Source organism: Phalaenopsis equestris, unplaced genomic scaffold, assembly GCF_001263595.1.
Source record: "Phalaenopsis equestris unplaced genomic scaffold, ASM126359v1 Scaffold001187, whole genome shotgun sequence".
Taxonomy (NCBI): Eukaryota; Viridiplantae; Streptophyta; class Magnoliopsida; order Asparagales; family Orchidaceae; genus Phalaenopsis; species Phalaenopsis equestris.
Genome location: NW_018165626.1, coordinates 1899 through 25407, shown reverse-complemented (window position 1 = coordinate 25407; position 23509 = coordinate 1899). Strand labels below are relative to the sequence as shown.

Genomic DNA, 23509 nt, shown 5'->3' with positions numbered 1-23509 from the left:
ATCTAAGTCATCCGCCCAAGACAACATCAACAGTATCAACTGCTATTAGATTCTAGTGCACCGCCTTCTATTTCCATAAATAGCCTTTTAATGGGTAAGCCGATGGGCAGCATCCCCTGGTAAAAAATTGTGTGATCTCCACTATCCAATAATAATAGCGATGATTAATATTTCAAATAAGAGGAAATATCACTTGTCAAAGTTATAAATAAAGCTTATTTTCAGCTCAATTGAGAGGTTTTTTCTACAAATGAAAGAGCTCTGAAGAAATGATCCACAATGATTTATGTAGGTGTTTATCTTACTTGCTACAATTACAGTGATGGACGTGTTGCATACAACAATAGTAATCGTGTTGCTAATCATCCTTTTTAGATGGCACAACACTCATCAATTATCCACAATTCCCCTGAAATCTATAGAAATAACTACTAGAGACAAAATTGTTCATCTTATCTAAGGAAATAATCAAACTAACCAACACAAGCTCTTGCTACATTTATAACTACCATTCAAAGACCAACCTTGGGGCCTTCGACGTCAATTATTTTGAATGACTAACAGCAACTGTATATCACTTATATACTAATTTTTCTACCAAATAATATAGTTTTACAATTAGTAAAGGCCCATTAAGTTTTCACCTCAAAAAGTTTACTAAATAAGAAAATGTTCTTATACTTTGAACGTGCTAAGAAGTTTGAAGCAACGGAGAAGAATATCCTCAAATTCTATCTTGGTGTGCTAATGTCATTTGTGAGAACTTCACTGCTTGATTAACTATTCATTCACATGCAAAAGCTCAATATCCTCGTTCAACTTATCTTTTTCGTGCATCCACTTCAAATACCTTAAAAGTCTTCCTTCTTCTTCTAACTATGAACAAATGAACTCATTTCTCTTTAAGAAGAACATCCCAATCAACATAGCAGGTAAATGCCAAATAAATTCAAATAGAATGTAATTGCATTAAAATGAATTTAACCCCCATAAATAATGGTCAAACACTCGTCATAGAGAAGAGACGCGACCCTTGGCCAAGGGGTACTTCAAACTCCTTTCACTCATTCAAAGGGCGTCAACCCTACACTCCTCTCTCCATTGTTTTTTTTAAACAAATTTGCTTAAGTGTGAGAAAGGATTGATGATATTGTGAAAAATTTTGGAGAGTTATTCCCTTCGAGAAGGCTTTGTAGTTGATTCCACATACTTAAAAATTTTGTTTGTGCCATTTCTCATCTTGCTTCTTTGGTGAATGACGAGGATTATCCTCTTCATCCCAACATTTCATTCAATGTTAGCCTACTTCATACTTCCCCCCTCACTTTTCTAAGCCGTTATTATAGCCTCCAAAGGTCTCAAACCAAACTACAACCCTCAATGGTACTCTCGTCCAAGATAAGGTTTCCTAGACCGAATCTTGGGATTTTCCCATTCCCAATTCCTTAATCCTCAACGACTGTGTCAGCTAATTCCAGAACAACTCTCCACACATTCACCAAGCCATTCCAAGTCATTTTACCACCTAGAGTTTCCCCTAGCCTTCTCCCCTAAGTTTCGAAATCCTAATTAAGCCCATCCACATTCTCCTACAAAAACAGCAAGGGGTCTCCGATACATTGAGGACATCATCTACAACATATTCAGGCTTTGATGGCGCTTCATTACAAGCCCGCATCAAACCATCGGAAGCCATACAATATTCAAGATTGCAGCATGTATAATGACATAGTACATGTCAATTTTACCATAAACACTACTACTCAAGATATCCAAGGAGGTAGTCAACCTTGACCTTACACACATCTAGTATGTTTAAGCTAACGTGTGCAACCTTGATGCCACTTAACGTGGCCGAAGAGATACTTTTTACTAAAATCCCTCCAATTACCTCCACTTAGGGTGGATCATAAATGTACTATGTTATTTTAAAGAGATAATTGCATGCATGGCATTCGACATATTGACATTTACAAAAGTAGAACTTATGTAATTTTTTTGAACTATAAAACTGATGCATTTACGCGCGCCACGATCAAAACATTTAAAAGTTGATAAAAAAGAAAAACATGGTTTGAAATTTTATCATGAATTAAATATTTGAGTGAGAATTTTTTGAGTGAGAATTTGAAAAATGGATGAAAGAGGGTGCAGGATTTGTAAATGATAATGTTTCAATACTATGTATGTAATTACCCTATTTTAAAATTGTTGATCTCTATAACTAGACTAAGCCCCACAATTTTTTTTCCTTAAGATTTGTATCACTTTTGTGGCATAGATATTATGAGCATCTCTAGGATGATATAAGGTATTATGGGCTTTAAAAAAAGCCAAACTTTATATATAAATAGTGAACCCATGGCATGCTGTTGATCAATGAATTATTAGTGAGTTGAGACTCCAAACTTTGCTAATTCTTACTCTAGCCAGCATTCCCTCCCTTCATCTCTCCCTCTCTACCTATCTACTATGCGATTCTCTCATTCTTCTCTCTTTTAACCGCACAGCCCAACCTCCCTCTTCATCTTCAGCATTTATTCTCCTAAATTCTTCTGCCTCCACCAAATCTCCTTTATATACTAAGAAGGGTAACATATCCTCCTTCAACCGTTAATCCAAAGAATAAGAAGAGGACTACAAATCTGCGATGAGACTGCATCAACTCCAACAGTCATAGTAAACGTCGGAAATATTCATCTATTTGAAAAAGCAATTGAAATATCATTCATATACTACTATACAAATATGAGATCCATATCCGAAATGAATAACCCTAACCTCTGTGCGCTCCATTTAATTCACCCTTGAGAGCTAGAAGCAGTGAAGTCACCACGACAGGCATCCAACCATCACTCAACTTATCTCCTTGGCTCAGATTTCTGGCAACTGAGCAGGCAGGAGCCGCCCACGGTTTCCAAGATAAAGAAAAGAACCTTCTTCCCACAATCCTCAACATTTTTTTAGTTTATGTTCAATCGAAGCTCAGGGGAATATGCACAATCTAGGGTTTCTTTCATCCTAGGCATTGATGCCAAGAAAGAACACGAAAAAGATAAAGGGGAGGTCGGCGCCCACAAACAACTGCAAATTGATCGAAAAAGAAGTTATCGACAGGAGATCAACTTTCAAATACTGCACCTATGTGTGAGGAAACCTAGTTACATGGAAAAGTATGAAACAGAATGCGGTTGCAAGGAGTAGTGTTGAGAAAGAATATAAGGCTATGACTAATGGAGTATGTGAGATGTTATGGTTGAAAAGAATTCTTGAAGAGTTGCAGATCCTAATAGACATGTCACTAAAGTTATATTGTGAAAATAAAGCGATCATAAGCATTGAAGAAAGTCGTGCGCAGCATAATCGCATAAAGTATGTGGAAATTGACACACTTCATAAATAAGAAGATTGATCGTGAAGTTATTTGCATGTCTTTTATCCTTACTGATAAAAAAATACTGATATTTTCGCCAAAGGACTGTTCTAGCCTAATTTTGTGGTTCTTTTAAGCAAGTTGGGCATCACAGATATCTATGCTCCAACTTAAGGGGATGTTGGATTTTGAAAATCTCCTGTTATTAGTATTTTCTATTTTTAGTATCTCATAATTCTTATTTACTTCTTTTATTGTGAGAATTAGATATTATTGTTTTCTCAATATGAGAGTCATCCTCCACTATGTAACTTGTAATCATTTTTTTCTATAAAATTGAAAAAGAATAATTATTTTCGCTCTCCCAAAAACAACAAAAATCATATGATTGTTTTCAATCAAAACACAAATGACTCATAAACCTTGAGGAAAAACTAAATGTAGACAAGCATTGACAAAAACAAATACATCAACACGTTTACCTAAAGATACAGAGTATGCTTATTATAACATTTTAAAGACAAAGCATCCTAAGATTAGTAATTAGTAATAGCAACTCAGTATCTAGTAAAACAAGGTCGAGAGGTAAATCAACCTAAAAGAGAATGTTTTTAGATTTTATAATAAAATCAAATATGACAATTGATGTGATCAATGATCGTAAAAATATCATCAGCTAGAAAAAACTTAAATTTCACATTAATTTCCTAAAATTTTCCCACTACTTAATCATCTGTTGCTATTTCCCTAACCTGCCACCAAATGTTTGAAGGGAGATTTACAAGCATACCACGTAATTTTTATGTATTATATACTAAAATCTAAACTTTAATATTTACTTATATAACACTTTGCTGTCTAAATTGCATCGAAATATAAGCATGAAAAGTTGTGTTTCATTTTATAAAAAGTTAATATTTGCAGAATTTTGTATTTAATTTAAAATTTTGAAAGTTATATAAGTAAATATCAAATTTTAGGTGTTAGATATAAAAATATCTAAGATTCATGTGGTATGTATGTAAATCTCAAATGTTTCAAATAACATGAACAATCAAATCAGACATATTGCATCAAATTTATGGACAATTAGATTGGTAGAACCAAGGCCCAAGAAATCTACGAAAGGTTTCAAGAAAAAGCGAATAGACTACTGAACGGGGTGCACCGCATCCTGAACACAACAAGGGGAAATGCCTGAACCAATGGTGTTTATAACGCCTTTGCCCGTAATTTCAAAATGGCATTTGCCCATTAATATGGAATCCATTTGAAAGATTTAGACTTTCACTTCTCAAACCATTTACACCTCCCATATTCCATCACTTTGCAAGTCATTAAGCTTCACTTCTCAGAAAGAGGAGCTAATCCCATTCAAAATAGTGTAACATTCTAGCATTTTTCTGCTATGTACATTCAAGAGGTGGCAAACCTCTCAAAACTATTTTAGCTGATTGGCCTTCAAAGCTTCACCAATGTGCATGACATCATCACTTTCAATGCAATGTATCTAAGTCATCCGCCCAAGACATCATCAACAGTATCTACAACTATTAGATTCTATTGAACTATCTTCTATTGCCATATATATCGTTTTGATTGGGTAAGCCTATGGGCAGCATCACCTGCTAAAAGTTTGTGCGATCTCCACTATCCAATAATTATAGCGATGATTAATATTTTAAACAAGAGGAAATATCACTGGTAAAGGATATAAAAAAAAGCTCATTCGAGAGGTTTTTTCTACAAATGAAAGATCTCTGAAGAAATGTTCAATAACAATTTACGTAGATGATCATCTTGCTGCATACAAAAATAGTAATCGTGTCACTCATCATCCTTTTTACATGGGACAACACTTGTCAATTGTCCACAATGCCCCCTAAACTCTAACGAAAAGGCTACTAGAGACAAAATTGTTCATTTTATCTAAGGAAATTATCTAAGGAAAAAATCAACCTAATCAACACAAACTCTTGCTACATTTATAACTACCATTAAATGATTAACCTTGGGGCCTTCGACATCAATTATTTTGACTAAGAGCAATTGTATAAATGTCACTTATATACTATTTTTTCTACCAAATAATATTTTTTTATAGGCAAGGCTCATTAAGTTTTCACCTCAAAAATTTTAAAAATAAAAATAAAATATTTTTATACTTTGAACGTGCTAAGAAGCTCTAAGCAATGGAGAAGAATGTCCTCAAATTCTACAATGATGTGCTAATGCCATTTGTCGGAACCTTCATTCCTTAGTTGACTAACAATCAATAATCATTCGAATGCACAAACACAATTACCTTTATCAACTTATCTCTTTCATGCATCCACTTCAACTAACATAAAAGTCATACTTTTTCTAACTACGAACAAATGAAACACGTTTATCATTTTTCTTTAGGAGCAACATCCCGGTCAACATATTAGGTAAATGCCACAAAAATTCAAATAGAATGAAGTTGCATTAAAATGAAATTAACCCACATAAAAAATAGTCGACCACTTCTCATAGGGAAGAAACACACCCCTTGGCCAACGGGTACTTCAACCTCCTTTCGCTCATTCAAAGGGATCAGCCCTAAACTCCTCTCTCCATTATTTTTTTCCCAAAGTTTGCTTAAGTGTGAGATCTTATAAATATGTTGGTATGATGGAATGAAAAGATAGATGATATTTTGACAAATTTTGGAGAGTTCTTGCCTTAGAGAAGGCTTGGTAGTTGATTCACCATACTTAGAACTTTTGCTTGGCACCATTTCTCATAATGCTTTTTTGGTGAATGAGAAATTGGTAGTTGATTCACCATACTTAGAACTTTTGCTTTTTTGGTGAATGAGAAGAGTTATCCTCTTCATCCCAACATTCATTCAATGTCAGCCTTCTTCATACTTTCCCCCTCACTTTTCTAAGCCATTATTATAGCCTCCATAAGTCTCAAAGCAAACTACAACCCTCATTGGTACTCTCGTCCAAGATAAGGTTTCCTAGACTTCATCTTGGGATTTCTCCATTCACAATTCCTTATTCCTCAATGACTGTGTTTGCCAAGTCAAGATAAAGACTCCACAAATTCACCTAGCCATTCCAAGTCATTTTAGCACCTAGAGTTTTCTCTAGCCTTATCCCCAAAGTTTCTTAACACTAATTAAGCCCATCAACATCCCTCACCAAAACAGCAAGGGGTCTCCAATACATTGATGACATCCATCTTCAACAAATTTAAGCTTTGATGGTGCTCCATTGCAAGTCCACATCAAACCATCGGAAGCCATACAACATTCAAGACTGCAGCATGTAAGATAATATAGTACATGCCGATTTTACCATAAACACTACTCAAGATATCCATGGAGATAGTCAGCCTAGTCCTCAAACACATCTAGAATGTTTAAAATAACATGTATAAGGAGTAATCTTCGAGACCTTGATGCCACCTTAGGTGGCCGAAGATATATCTTTTACTGAAATCCCACCAATTGCTCGGAGGTGGATCATAATTGTACTAAGTTATTTTAAAGGGATGATTACATGCACAACACTTAAAATATTGACATTTACAAAACTAGCACCCATGTTATTTTTTTAAAGTATCGAACTGATGCTTTCATGTGTGTCAAGATCAAACTATGTAGAATTTGATAAAAATGAATAATATGGATTGGAATTTTATCATGAATTTAATATTTGAGTGAGAATTAGAAAAATAGATTAAATAGGGTGCAACATTTGTAAATAATAATGTTTCAGTGCTATATATGTAATTGCCCCAATTTTAAAATTGCAGATCTCTACACCTAGACTAAGCCCCATAATTGTTTTCCTAGAGAGTTTTGTATCACTTTTGTCTCATAGATATTATGAGCATCTCTAGGATGAGATAAGGTATTATGGGCTTTTAAAAATAATAACCAAACTTTATATATAAATAGCTAACCTACGGCATGTTTTTTATCAATGTATTATTAGTATTATTAGTGAGTTGAGACTCCAAACTTTGCTAATTCTTACTCTAGCCAGCATTCCCTCTCTCCCTGTCCATTTTGCCATTTTCTCATTCCTCTCTTTCAACTTCACAGCCCAATCTCCCTCTTCATCTTCATCCTCTATTCTCCTAAATTCTTCCCATCCAACAATCAGCCTCCACCAAACACCCTTCATATAGTAGGAAGGGTAACATATCCTCCTTCAACCATCAATCCCACCAAAAAGAAGAGAAGAACTACAAATCTGCAATAAGACTACATCAACTCCAAGAGGAACTAGTAAACATCGGAAATATTCATCAATTTGAACAAGCAATCGAGATATCATTCAATTACAAATATGATATCTATATCCGCAATGAAGAATCCTAACCTCTGTACACTCCATTGAAATCACTCTTGGGAGCCAGAAGCGGCGAAGTCCCCACGGCAGGCATCCAACCATCACTCAACTTGTCTCCTTGGCTCAGATTTCTCGGAGCAGAGCAGGCAGGAGCTGCACACGGTCTCCAAGATAAAAAGGAAAACCTTCTTCCCGCAATCCTCAGCATATTCAATCGAAGCTCAGGGGAATAAACGCAGTTTAGGGCGGGGAGTCGATGCCAAGGAGGAACACGGAAATGATAAAAGGGAAGAAGGTCGGGTGCGCAAACTGGTGGTTTCGATTAAATTGATTAAAAATTTTGTTAAAAAATATTACAAACAAAATTAAATTAAAGTACTCACAAAATTAAACAGGTCAAATAAGATGTAAAATTATACCAAAATATAATTTTATTTTTTAAATTTAATTTGATCTAATTAAAATTTAAAACATTAATGAAAATGTATATTCAGCCAATTAAGATTATGCATTTTTACATATGGAAGCTCTCTTAAATGACGTTATGTACTATAAAGGCTTCCAAAGATTAAGGGAGAGTATGGAGGTTATATCAGCGTTATACCTCTGTAACCTACCTGAAATGTGCATGTAACTTACAGCGGAACTTACTAGTACATGTAGTTTACAGGAGATATAACACGGATATAACCCTCAATACGCTCGATGTAACCTACCTGACGTACGGGTATGCAAATTTTTCTCTGTTTGGGGTGACTTATTTGTGCTGAAAACGCCGCCGAATTGTTTGTTTCGTGCGATTTAATTTGTGTCGTTTTGGTTTAATGAATAAATGCGCCCTCGGGATTGACACTGCGGCCCCCCTTCGCTCGCAAGCTTTAACCCCGCGGCTCACCCCTCATACGTGCTCGATACTCCGCTGGTTTCGCCTTCGTGAACGAAACCTACGTTATACATTCGACATTAGAGCTAGTTGGGAAGGAAACGAAGGGATCGCCACAGTGGATCACAGGGTTGTGCGGCTCGGTTTCGCGAGAAGAAGCAGGGAAATTAAGGGTCCTCAGTGAATTCGTGCGGCTTGGAGAGGACGAAGCGGAAACGAGGGAAGTATTAACAATTCAATTCAATTCAATTACTAACCCTTCCTAATATCCAAATAAATATAACCAATTATAAGATCAGTAAGATTGCATGATCTTGAATTTTATGTTGATAATGTATAAATGATTAAAAAGTTCATTAAAGTTTATGAAATTTCCACTAAAATATTATAATTAATCATATGTATTTATCATACTATATTACTATTGATACTATTTTTCTCATAAGCATTTGGATCTAAAAATACCTTTAGAATCTTTAATCCAATTAAACCCCCCTTAATATCCAAGAGAAGAATGTTTTTAAATTGAGAGCAACACTTTTTGTAACTATTTTTTTATTGTATACATAACAATATTATACTTGTAGATGGGCAGAATGATCATTTATCCAGAAACAGTTGCAAATCAATTATTTTCCAAACGCACAAACTAAACAATCAGCAAGCAGAATGATCATTTATCCAGAAACAATTGCAAATCAGTTATTTTCCAAACGCACAAACTAAACAATCAGCAAGCTTATCCAGATGAGTTGTTGATCAACAGCTTATCAGGATAAGCAACTTATCTAGATAAGCTACAGCTGCCCCAAATAGACAAACCATCTCCAAACCGCCATTCTCCATTGTTTTCATGCTTCGTAATTCCTCCTCGCCGCCACCTTCTCCTCCAAGGGCCGCTGAGCTTTTTCGTAAAACCACAACTGGTCTTGCTACTCCCATCTTAGCCAACTATTGAAGGAAGCTCAGACCAAACTCGCCCACTGTCTTTTCAATGAACATAGTCGTAACAGTAAACTTTAAGCGTGAATTTATGGAAGCTTTTATAGTAAATAACATTATTTAAAAGTTTCCATATGTAAAAACCCTAAAATCAGTTAATAATCCGATTTGTTAAACTATCTTATTGATGATTTTAATTTAATCACAAAATAGTACGAATTTTCGGTTTGATTAAATTTTTATTTCCAACGAAAAAATAATCTAAAATTTAAATAACTCTTAGTTTGAAATTAAAAAAAAAATTAGAACTTCATAAACTAAACAAAATCATCAAATATGCTCGATTTGACAAGGGATTTTTTATTTTAATCAATTAATGCACGCCTCTAAAAACGATTGTAAATTTAATTTTGTCAATTTAAGAAACTAATATTTATATTATTTTCTAATCAGTTAACTCATGTCTTTGAAATTGCTAAATTAGTAGAAATTTGATTAAAAAAAACTGATTAAAATATTGTATTGAATTTTAATATTTGTGTGAAAATTAAAAAATCTATATAGAAAAGTGTTAGTTTACAAGCAAAAACTTTAGCATTACATATGTAATTGCCTATTTCATATTTAATAAATTATATATTTATTTAAATAGGGTAATAATCTTTTTAACCATATTAAAAATACTATTGATATTGGTTTATCTAAAATAAAAAAAAAATTATGAATAGATTTTGAATGTGATCCTTTTTTCATACATACATATACATACATACATACATATACATACACACATATATATATATATATACACCTGTTCTCTTTGCAACTAATAAACATATAGTTGATTACTTTGATTAGGACAGACATTGATGTTTTCTCACTTTCTAGAATTTTTTCACATAAAAAATCATGGTATCTCCATGTGCCACTTCTCTTCTATCTGCGCGTGTTAGATCTTCGTGCAACACAAAGATTTTAAATTATTACTTTGCTTTTGAGAATTTTTAAACACACAACATTAGTATTTCCCAACAACAACAACAACAAACCTTTATCCCACTAAATGGGGTCAACTAATGAATCCTTTTTTCTCCATTGCATCTTATTGAGTGTCATATTTTCATTTAATTTTAATAAATTAAGATCATTTTTTTTTACAATATTCCTAAGTTCTAAGTTTTTCTAGGTCTACCTCTGACTTTTTTAACATAAGTCAAATCTAAAACATCAACTCTCATAATCAGATCATCAAATGGTCGATGTTTAATGTGGTTAAACCATCTAAGATGACTATCTCTAATTTTGTCTGCCACTAGAGCTACACCAACCCTATCACAAATATATTCATTTCACATTTTGTAGCTAGGTGTAAAGTCACTCATCCACCCAAGTATTCTCATCTCCACAACACTTTACTTAGATTTATGCTTCTCTTTTAAAGACCAACATTCAACACCATAGAGCATTGTAGGTCTCACCACCATCTTATAAAATTTTTCTTTCAGTCTAAGCGGTACTTTTCTATCACACAATAGGCCTGAAACATTCTTCCACTTCAACCAACCAAATTGAATTTTACTAATAACATCCCCCATCTATATCACCATCACTTTTAACTATGGACTCGAGATGTCTAAAGTGTTCACATCTTTTAATAATTTGACCACCTATGGTTACAACTCTGTCCCTAGAGCTGCTACTACTAAAATTGCATACCATGCATTTAGTTATTCAGTTTTAGTTATGCTCAAACGAAGATCTTTAGATTCCAATGTAGACCTCCTAATTCAAGTTTATCCTGAGCTTTTTTTTTCTATTCTTATCCACGATAAGGATATCATCGGGGAAAAGAACACACCAACGTACATCCCCCTGTAAATGTCCAATAAGAGAATCCATAACTAAAGCAAAAAGATATGGGCTTAAAGCCGATCCCTGATGTACTCCAACTGAAATAGAAAAATATTTGATCAAACCTCATTTTGTTCGAGCACAAGTAACAACGCTAGTATGAATATCTTTAATCACTTGAATATAAGTCGTATAAATAGTTTTCTTCTCTAGAACCCTTGAAACGATATCTCTTGGAATCTTATCGTGAGCTTTTTTTAAATCAATAAAAATCATATGTAGATCCTCCTCATTCTCTCTGAACATCTCCATCAAACCTCTCAATAAATGTATAGCTTCCATAGTAGACCTACTTGGCATAAATTCAAATTGATTATGAGAAAACTTTGTAATATGTCTTAACCTATGTTCAATTACCCTCTCTCGTAATTTTAAAGTACGAAATATCAACTTAATTCCTCTATAATTTGTGCACTCTTGTGCATCCCCTTTATTCTTAAAAGTTAGGACCAAAATACTCTTCTTACACTCCTTAGACATCTTTTTAGTTTTTAATATAATATTAAGGAGTTTAGTAAACCAAGAAACCCTCAAATATCATATATATTTTCACACTTCACTTGGGATATTATAAGGTTCTACAGACTTTCCACTCTTGGTTTTCTTTAAAGCCTTCTCAACTTCTTTTGCACTAATGTGACGGTAAAAATGAAACATTTTATTATTATTAATGATATTAAGATCACTAAGATCGATCATATTTTCAGAAACTTCATTAAAAAGTTTATCAAAAGAACTCACCCACATATGTTGACACCCACAAACTCACCCACATATGTTGAATATCTTTTTCTAAGAAAATCACTTTTTTATTTTCATCTTTAATGCACTTTATTGGAGTTAATTCTTTACTTTTCTTTTATCTTTATTTGACTAGTTTATACATACAATTTTCACCTTCTTCAGTATCCAATCTATTACAAAGATCACTAAAAGCAGAATGTTTAGCGTAACAGATTGTTCTTGTAGATTCCATACTGACTATTTTATATTTTTCCCAGTTTTATAAGTTTTTTACATTTAAACTAATTTTTTTACATTTAAACTTAAACTAATTTTTATAACATAACTCCTTACATTTTATCTTTTCTTGCATATTATTATTCCACCACCAACTATTTTTATTTATAAAATTTTTTTCTTTTGATTCTCCAATTACATCTTTCGTTACTTATTTAATAATGTTTGTTAATTTATCTCAGATAGAATTTGCTTCTTCACGAACATCCCAAATCTTGAAATCTTGAAACCCTGAAGTTTACTCATAAAAATAATTTTATTTGTGTCTTTTGGTGCCCCCTTCTAATTCTACCACAATGACTCCTAGTATTCTTTATTTTACAACTCTTTATTTTAAAATCTAGAAATAATAATTGATGTTGAGTACTTGAATACTCACTTAGAATGACCATACAATCTTTACATTCTCGATGATATCTTCTTCGCATAAGAAAATAATTCATTTGTGTTTTATTAGATCCATACTTATAAGTAATAATATGCTCATTTCCTTTCTTGAATAAAATATTAGCAATAATAAAATCATACGTTGAAGCAAAATCTAAAATGGCTCTACCTTCTTCATTAATCACTCCAAAATCGTAGTCACTAAGAATATTTCTAAAATCTTCTGCCACTCTACTAATATGTCAATTTAAATCTCTTCCAATAAATATTTATTTTTCAAGATGTATCATTTGTATTAAGTCTTATGACTCAATCTTTACGCCTACTTGAGGAGCCCAAGGAGTTATAACATTAAAAAAACTTAGTATCAATAATAATCTTAAGGGTAATACTTCTATCTCCAATTATATTAATTTTTGCAACATTATCTTTCAAACTCTTATCTATACACCATTTCTAGTGCGACTCTTACCTAAATATTAATGTTTAAAACCTAAGTTATTAATTTTCTTAGCATTTTCTCCAACCCATTTAGTTTCTTGAATACAAACGATATTTATCTTTCTATGAATCATAATATCAACTAATTTTATTGATTTGTCTGTGAGAGTACCTATATTTCAAGATCTTATTCTAATATTAGTTTCATGGACTAACTTCTTTGTTCGCACCTGTTCGTAATGCGATAATCACCATTGCTTATTTGACACTACACTCAGACACCGATGTAACGACCCTTGCACACTTCATTGTATTCAGGTCATACACCGGGCTGCTTCCAAGGGACGCCCGAACATTTACACAATGAGCGAAAGAATTCATATCATGATTTTCGAGAAATTTTACGATTGATGACTATCTAACACAACCCTCCACTTTTCACACCCGGGACTTGAGACTCGATAACAACATTGTTCATTAATATTTAAAAAAAAAAACTGAAATGTTGTTTGAAATTGTTTTCTTTTCATTTATATTTAAAAAAATGATTTTTTAAATTATATTTATAATTTTTTTTTTGAAAATAAATCAAATTATTTTCAAATAATACTTAAAACAATTTTTATAAACTTTTTATTAGTATGTTCCTATTTTTTTTCAAATAAAAACCACCTCAACATGTTGCTTATTGGCCATCAATGCATATACTATTGTCACCGCCCACTACCCACCACCCACAACCCACCACCATTATCCCTAGCATCCATAGCCACTAGCACTACTACTAGCCTACTCCTTGCCACTCATCACATAAATTGAAGTAATATTTAGTAAAAATAAAAATAACCACCATCTAAAATATTTAATTTATTTTTATTTAAAAGAAAATAAAAATAAATAAAATAAAACAAAATAAAAAATCAAGGTAAAAAATTAATACCAAAAGGCCTTGACTTTTATGTCAAATTCTCTGTCTTCAACAAAAGAGCTGAAGTCCATGTATCCAGAAGTACATTATGTTACATATACCAACTATTTCCTTCAGAAAGTGAACAATAATACTCACCCTAATCACCAATAGTCCCCACAAGAGCAAGCCCCATTCTCAAACCTGTGGAACCTAATCCTATCCCGGACAATGATCACCCGCCCCAACACCGTACAGACCACCTTCATCCACTCATGGCAGTCCCAGCAAGTCCGCAGGTTCTTCGAAACCCGAATATCTTCCACTCCCTCCCCTCCATTACTCATCACACAATAAGCCACAGCAAGCTTCTCACTGTGACTGCTCAAAGTTTCCTCCTTTTCTTCCTCAGAAACATCTTTCGTCGCCACTTCAGTGTTCGGCACGTATCCTTCCTCCTTAGCTCTCCCCATCAGCTCCCCTAACACCCTATAAATGTCGTCGGAAGTGCGGCGCGATCGGTCTCCGGCCTTGAACTGCAGAACTCTGCCATCCACCTCCACCCAGCTCAATCCCTTCCCCTTCCGCACTCCGTTCTCCTTCATCACTCTCCACACTCCCTCAGCCTTCTCCCAATCCTTAGCCGACGAGTAGATGCTCGAGAGGAGTACATAATCCCCACTGTGGCACCGCTTCATCTTCCCCATCAACATCTCTGCAACATCCCAACGGCCGTTCCTTCGACAAGCTCCGAGCAAAGCTCGCCAAATTGCAGAATCTGGTGCAAATGGCATGTCCTTTATGATCTCGTAGGCGGCGTCCAGTTGCCCGGCACGCGCCAGGGCGTCAACCATGGCTCCGTAGTGTTCCAGTTGTGGCTTGATGGAGAAATCTCGCTGCATCGAATCGAAGTAGAAGCGAGCTTCTTTTACCATGCCGCAATGGCTACATGCGGTTAGGATCCCTACGAAGGTGATTTTGTCAGGAAAAATAGCTTCTTTGGTCATTGAACAGAACACCTGGAGAGCTTCTGACCCACGTCCATGGATGGCCAGACCAGTGATCATGGCATTCCAGATAGAAACGGAGAGGGAGAATCTCTTTACTGAATCAAAGATGCGTCGAGCGATATCGATCTTTCCGCACTTGGAATACATGTCGATTAGAGCCGAGCAAAGAAAAGGGTTGGATTCAAAACCAGTTTCTTTCTCGGTCATCAGCTGGTGAATCTGCTGGCCGTTGCGCAGCGCGCCGGCACGAGCACAGGCGGACAGAGCTGTTGAGAAAGAGAAGCAGTCCGGCTCAACGCCGGCGAGCATCATCCGTCTGTAGAGACTCAAGGCCTCCAGAGGTCGCGAGCTCCTAACCGCGGCAGTGATCATGGAGTTCCACGAGATCTTATCCCGCACGGGCATTCTGTTGAACACCTTGTAGGAGCTGTCAATGTCTTCCTTTCGCAGAAAACTCATGATCAGTAAATTCCCATGGAAGGGGTCGGGGTCTTTGTCAAGAATTTCGTCGAGCAGTTGCAGGGCATCGGTCAAAAGATCCCTGGAGAGATAAAGCTGAAAGAGAAGAGGCGAACGAGAGCTGAGCCATTGGAGGCCGAGTTTAATGAACCAGACGTGGACTTCAGATGCGTTGGAGAGGTGGGGAGAGATGGTGGAGGCTTGGAGGAGTAGGGCGAGGGTGCGGTGGTCCGGCCGGAGGGCGCCGCATGCATGCAGGGATTTGAAAGCGAGGAAGGCATTTGTGGGAGAGCCTTTCTCAATGGCGGAGCGGATGATGGAGTTACAGAAGGACGGGAGTCGTTCTTTCGCAGTGCGGCATTTCGTCGAACAGGTGGCGGGCTCAGTCAGTGAAGCCAATTGACGACGACACGAGAGCAGCGCGAGCAGCATTAATTTGTGGAGAAACGGCTATTACTACCCTATAAGTAAAAAAATATGACATCATGACTCAGTGAAGCCAATTGACGACGACACGAGAGCAGCGCAAGCAGCATTAATTTGTGGAGAAACGGTCATTACTGCCCTATAAGTAAAAAAAATATGACATCATGACTCCTCAAGTAGAGTTACGTGCGGAATTCAATGAAATCACGTCATATATGAAGATGAGAAAAAAAAATCAGTCCGGTAACATAGAGGAATATTTCCCTCATGTTATTCAGGTGTTATTGTATGTTATTCATGCGTTATTGATGTGTTATTGTGTTATTATAACACCAGAAATATTTCCAGAACACAATAATACATGAATAACATACAATAACACCTGAATAACACGGGAGGAATATTTCCCTGTGTTATCGAACCGATTTTTTTTCTCACATTCACGTGTGTGATGTGATTTCATTGGACTTCGCACAAAACTCTACTTGCGGAGTCTAATATTTTTTCGGGGATAAGTAGTTTGTTATTGTACAAGACAAGGGGAAGGATAAGAGATTTGTGTTAAATAATAAAAATATTATACTAATAAATATGATAAAAATAAATATATTAGATTAATGCAACTTATTTTTTATGTAAAAATGAACATAAATTGATAACATTCAAATAAATATGTGTAAAAAGATTGCATGAATTTCTTTATATTTTGTATATTTTTTGAATGAAATTGCACTTTAAAGAAATATATTTTTATATTTTTCTTGCAGGTATAACAAGTATTAGGAGTAGAACAAAGTGGAAGAAATATGAATCAAAAAGGAGAAGATTTGGAGTAAAATGCATTTGTGAGGGCCGAGGTAGGCGCCAAATAGTGGGCGCTTAGGCACCAACCAAGCTATGACAGCCTAATAAATCTAATCAGCATGGAGATGAAAAATAAATTTCATACAATGCAGATCACATCACATGCCTCTAATTTTTCATCAATATCAACAAATAATATCATATTACGTATCTAATGTAATATCATATCATGATATATTATTACATATTTATTGCAATATAATTAGAGACCTTATTATGCATATTTGTTTAATTAATATGTTTTTTAACAAAATTCAAATCAAGCATCAAAGTTCAGCTAGCTAGAAAAATCTTCACAATTATGATTCATGTAATGAGTAAACATTTTCAAATCTTAGACTTACTTCAACATGTAATATTTAAAACTCCATCCAATGTAAAGTCTCACATAATTCTTAAATTGTAATTAGGATAATATCTACATATGTATATTGAGTAACTAATGACAAGATTTAAAACTTGGTGACTCCATATAGTAATTTTTTTTAGGGTTCATTTGGGTATTTGCAGCTATCTATAATGGATATATATATATATATATAAGGTGTTGTACATATTATAGAATTTTTTTTAGAAAAATGATAACTAATGGCATATTTGGGGCAGCTATAAGTTATTAAAAAACAGTTTTGATGCTGCTGAAGAATAATTTGATGTTTAAAAAATTGCAGTGACTATCACAAATTTTTTTTTTTTTTGAAAAAGTCATACTGCAGCTAAAAAACTATCACCGCACCTTACCATGACTGGTGGGAAAACACAGATTTCAGCAATAATTTTTTGAAAAAGATATCAAAATGCAATTTACCCAAATATACAAAATTACGATGCGGTGTCGTACCTCTACAACCTCAAACGGACCCAAAATAGCTTTAAAAAATATTTTTTATTTAGAACAAATTTTCAATGAGTCTCATAGAAAGTTCTTCAAATCCCCCAAACAAAATTTTAATCTTTATCAAAATATCTTTCTTAGCCTTCCCAATCTTCCTTAGATAAATTCTACATAAACATAAAATGATACCTAATATTTAATCTCACATATTCTTATGTGAAGCATTAGTAAGTCTATAACAAAGACATTTATTTTAAAATATTTATGCAATCTTGTTTGGAGCAAAATAATTTATTGATGGATGAGTACCATGTCCCTTATAAAAGTACAATTTCTAGTTAAAAAAAGCAAAAATATTTTAATACCAATAATATATTCACAACATTTAAAATTCTCAATGGCATCATTATTAAGAATTTTTTCTTGTAAAACTATTAATTTATCATAATAAGTTTAGATTAGGGTTGAGGCTTCCTTTTTGTAATGGACTGGTTGACATATTCAACTTCTATAGTGTAATCCCAATAAAGGTGATGTTGAATTGCTTTGCTTGTATTACAACCATTACAAACATAAGGTTCCCTGGTTGATGTCTCTAATCCATCACATGTTCACCATTAAAGTGTAAAAGGATTGACCTGTCTTCTTCTTTGTAATAGGAATTAAGTTATATAGTCTAGAGAAAAAAATATTTAAAAAATTGAAAAATTAGGTATTGTTAGACAAGTTATCCTCACTACTCCACAAATACACCTTTTACTGAATAAAAGGCGACTAAGAAAGAAGCTATAGAGAAAGAGGTTTTATTGCGTCCGGACACCGGGCGTAAATTTGCATCAGGTGTCTAATTAAATCGAACGTAATACATTTTTTTTAGAATGAGACCCACTCGAATTTTTCATCCGTTTTAATTGGATACCGGACGCAAATATACACCCGGTGTATGGACATAATAAAAAATCATAGAGAAGAGTGTGGAATAGGTCCTTCTAAAGAAGAAAAGGGAACTTGGCGACAAGTGAAAGGTTATTACTGAAGACCCTAAAAGTGCAACTCGCTCTAGTTATGCTTTTGTGCGTAAAAGAATGTACCACACAAATTTTAAAGATGTTTATTTAAATGATTGAATGATACATTAAAAATAATATATATCTCAAAAGACAAAATTCATCTTATAATAGATTTACTCACTAAATAAAGATGTCAAAATTAATGAATCTACGTGAACCAAAGATTTTTTTCATACGTAATTTTGGTAAGAGAAATTATTTTAAATATCAGTATAGGGTCCCTAAGGGGGCAAAACTCTATAATTAATTATATCTTCAAAAAAAATTATCTCATAAGAATACTCTTGATTAAAGTAGGGGCTCATGTCTCTATGATTCAAAATTTAATTTTTAAGATTACTATTTCAGAAATTCAAATGATATAGATCAAATTGGAACAGTTTTTTTCTGGATTCCAAAGGAGAAAAGGAAAGTAATGCTCAAGTACTGAGAAAATGAATAGCGCTCTATTTGACATCAAGCTTTATATTTTTTAAATTGAGATTTACTTTTGTTTGAGTTATTCATTTTACTAGAATGTTAAGACTTATATTCAAATAACATACGATCATAAAAAATCTTTGGAGGTGAGGACTTGAGACATAGATGATAATCTATCTCAAAACCCAAATAAAGTGAGAACTATTATCACAATATATTCTCAAACTTATCATAATGGTATGAAATGTACTTATAAAGCAAAGTCTGACCCTTTGAACTAGTGGTTGAGAGCTTTGTTTTTCAACTAAGAGGTATTGGGTTCAATGACTTGTGTATGCGATGTGTATGCATTTGGATGTATGAGTGGGGGGAAGAGATGTTTGACTCTTTGGCCTTAGAAAACTACATAGGAAAGGACTATCAACCAATCCCACCTAATTGTCTAGAAATCATGAAGTATGATCTGATGAAAGTAATATAGGTAAGGTTATTAATTATTAAAGAAAAAATAAGCTTTATAGCCTTAAAATTTGATCACAAGAATCAAGTTGTCTAACTATGTGATGCTTTTAGATATTACAAAATTTTAGAATTTATAAATTTTTAATTATTTGATATATTTTGAAGGCTATGGGTATGCAACTAATGCAAGTATACATGCACTATATTTTAAATTTTGAAGGAAAATTATAAATTTAAGCAAACTTCCCTAGAAAGAACAACTGTCCTCACTAGTGAAATACCCCCTTATGTGTAATGGGTGAAGTGGAGGAAGGGAAGAAAGAGTCAAAATATAAGTGCATATGATTTAATTACTTCTAAAGTTTCTAATGAATTTTATTGATCGATTTTTATTGTTTTTTATTGATTTTATTTTAAAATATTAATTGATTTTGAGTTATTAAATTGGGTAGAAATATAATCCTAAGAGCCAATTATACAACCATCCATGCCAAACATAATCAAGTGAAGAAACCTAAGATAAAAGTATGTTATTTAAGTGAATAATCAAAATAACACACAATCAAACACACACAAATAGAAACAAAGAATCCAAAAATATAGCAAGATAAAAAGTCAACGCAGCCATGTATCACAAAATATCCTGAAAGTAATAGAAAACATTGACATCCAAGCTCTGCCTTCATACAACTTAATCTAGAACTAAGACTAATAGATGAGCAAGTTGAATTTGTAGTTCCTCCGCTTCAGCTCATTAAGCATCACGAAGCTTCATTCGTAAATCATTTGAAATTACCTGCTTCTCAGAGTTTATCCTAGCTCATCTTCATTCATCCCTATTTTTACTCAGTTCAGTTCATTTGATTAAAATTCATCTTCATTTATTCAGGTTTAGGATCACCTTTTGATATCCACATACCTTAATAAAAGGCTCACCTAAACTTTATAAATAGACTCCCAAAGAAAAAAAAAACATGTGTTTACTCAACAACCATAATAGTTAATCCACCTAGGTTTCTTGTAGCATCTACAAAAAAGAGTCAATATAAAAGCATGTATTGTCCCAAGCTGTTTATATATAGCACATATCTATCGTAGAGTATCACAAAATAATTATAGAAGCATACCAAACCCAACAAGCATAATAGTTAATCCTAACATAAAATCTAGGGTTGATGCTCTAATAAGCAAGTTTAATGTGTGTTAGGCCATATGGTGAGTCTAAACTAGGCATTAGTGTTACGAATTTAATTTGATTTTGGGTTTAAGTTTACCAGTGAGTGGTTTAAAATATTTTATTTTGCTTTTTAAATTTTGTTATTTCAATTTGATCTTAGGTTTTAAAAAGTGCACATAAATATGCAAATTATTCATTGGCACAATCTTGATATTTAAGAAATCATCGGTATTCAACATACTTAAAACATTAAAACAGAATGAAATAATATTTAATAATGCCTACAAGCACACAAAAGTAGATTTTATGGATTATATATTTATTTTTTCATTTTATTTAAAATTAGTTGATTTTTGTGTTTTATATTTTATATATTTTTTATATTAAGTTCAAATGATTTCAAAGTTTTATGAAATTATTTTTTAAAGTAAAATATGACTCATTGAAAATTTCATAAAAAAGTAAAAACTATTGTATTACTTTGAATTATTTATTGTTTATTTATCTATTTTCAATATGTTTCTTTAAAAAAAAAATCAAATCCTTCAAATTTAGTGAAAATTTATAAAATAATCTACAATGACATTCCAAACCTTTAATAAACTTTGAAGTTTTTTGAGGTCAAATGAATTTTTTATAATTTATTAAATTTATTTGAGTAAAAAATTATAGAAAATAATTTTTTTAATCAACATTATTTGAATTAATTTCCATAATTTCTTTTTATCAATGAGGTTTCATAATTAGTTTGGTAAATTTTCTTATTTAATTGAGATTATTGTAAATTTTGCAATTTTTATGTTGATTTATTGAATTAACTAGTTCAATAATTGGGTTTATTTGAAACTTGATGTACTTAGTTCGAAAACTTTAAGATTTTGCTCCCAAAGTCGACGATGATTATTAGAGGTCCTCTTGAAGTCATTAAAGACATTTTTCGTTGATTAATCAATTTATTAATTTTTATGGTATACTATTACTATCATCAATATATTATATCTAATGAAATTAATAAGAAAGTTCAACAATCACATATAATAGACGTTCCCCAGAACAAGGGTAGCTTGATCCAAGTGATCAAAGGCTTAATTTGCAAATCAATTCAATTGAAAAGGATCAATTTCACAAGACAAATCATCCTATGGTAGATCTACTTAATTTTATGGTTTACTCCACAGTGTCAAAACCCGAGCAGAAGAATACAAGAAAAATGCAAATTAATTTGTGTAGAGCTATTTTAGAACAATTAACTTATCCCTGGCTTTTATCAAGGTTCTCTCATTAATCCTTGAGCAATCCTTCAAATCTTGATTGAATGGATTCACATTCTTGATCGGATTCGATCAAGTGCTCACTAGAGTGGGTGTTGTTGGGGTTTGGAGAGCTTAATTCAGTTGTAAGAAGGGGGTAATAGGAAAATGCTTAGAAAAGAATTTTGAATTCCAAGAGCTAACTCTAAAGTAGTTGAGGATAGGCTATTTATAGGCACGGGTTACAATTGCTATCGTAGTTGAGAATGTAATTCTCTATCCTAGATGACTTGAGCTTATATGAGTTGATTTTGAAAAATTGGGTTATAGTTGATGGTCGTGTAGAAAACCTCTCAACCTAAAAGTCTAACGGACTCAGACCTAACTAGATACACAATCATAAAAATAAACATATTTACTTCTCGCTCCAATTTGTCCAGTCAAACCGCCTGAGTGGTCACTTCCGCAAAGGGGGATATGACTATCACTCATAACAATGTACTTTCAGCTTCATTCAAGCGAGGATGAGGTGTCGCCCAACAGTTCCCTCTAACTTCTCTCTCCTATTCGATTTCATCCTCGCCCATCATCGAGTAATTGCTACGTCTCGAGCATTCACTCATCTCTCCTAAAAGAGCATTTGGGGCCTCATTTAAATTTAATTGACTCGAGCCCTCTGCGCAATAGCCAAATTCACAAAGCTCACTTGCAAAACATTCTACAAACTAAACAAGGAAATAAAACTAGAACGCGGTTATTTAGTATTTACATAATCATGAATTTTTTCTTACATATCTATGGGTTTGGAACGGGCAAGTAACTCTAAAGCTATAGAAATTCTAAACTCCTATTTGTGATTAGAAGAATTCGTGGAAGCAATGATAGTTTTCTAAGGGAGCGAGCCACCAATCAAATCATACACTGACTAGCCTGCCCCAAGGGCTACAGCCACCGTACCAACGTCCAACGAAGTCCCTTTGGAAAAGTCTCCCCGACCAAGAGATGAATCAAATCTTCTCCACTTCCCTACAACATTCCATTGTCTCCCGCCCTCTCCATGCTTCTCCTTGTCAAACATATTGTGGATTAAAACTGTCTGTGATGTTCACTTGTGATGGGGTGAGATCCGCCATAACTGGAATATGCGACTGGGTATTCTAAAAGTACGAGAAGGACATTGAAGTAAATGAGCTCCGGAGATGTATTTTCACTTTATTTATAGGAACAAAGCCCCATAATAATTCCATCTTTTTTATTGCAGCATAACAACCTACGATACAAGTGAATAAATAAACTAAATGTATACAAAAAAAAAGTTCATTGCTTGAACCAACACTGACT

General features: G+C 33.5%; 2 protein-coding genes across 2 annotated transcripts in view; both read right to left on the bottom strand.

Moving 5' to 3' along the window:
• Window positions 1-8018, bottom strand: part of LOC110033452 (cytochrome b-c1 complex subunit Rieske-4, mitochondrial-like) — an 18649-nt gene extending 10631 nt beyond the window's left edge. Inside the window, exon 1 of the mRNA XM_020737435.1 lies at window positions 7735-8018. Coding sequence (XP_020593094.1) covers window positions 7735-7912 — 178 coding nt within the window. The 5' untranslated portion in view covers window positions 7913-8018. The remainder of the gene's footprint in view (window positions 1-7734) is intronic.
• Window positions 8019-14262: 6244 nt separating this feature from the next.
• LOC110033450 (pentatricopeptide repeat-containing protein At5g50990) lies at window positions 14263-16146 on the bottom strand. The gene has a single exon (XM_020737431.1). It carries the CDS (start codon window positions 16094-16096, stop codon window positions 14360-14362), a length of 1737 nt encoding a protein of 578 aa, XP_020593090.1. The 5' UTR covers window positions 16097-16146; the 3' UTR covers window positions 14263-14359.
• Between the last annotated feature and the right edge of the window lie 7363 nt (window positions 16147-23509).

What these genes read in the sequence shown, in the direction of transcription:
- LOC110033450 (XM_020737431.1), bottom strand. Translation starts at nt 16,096, where the DNA reads ATGCTGCTCGCGCTGCTCTCGTGTCGTCGTCAATTGGCTTCACTGACT.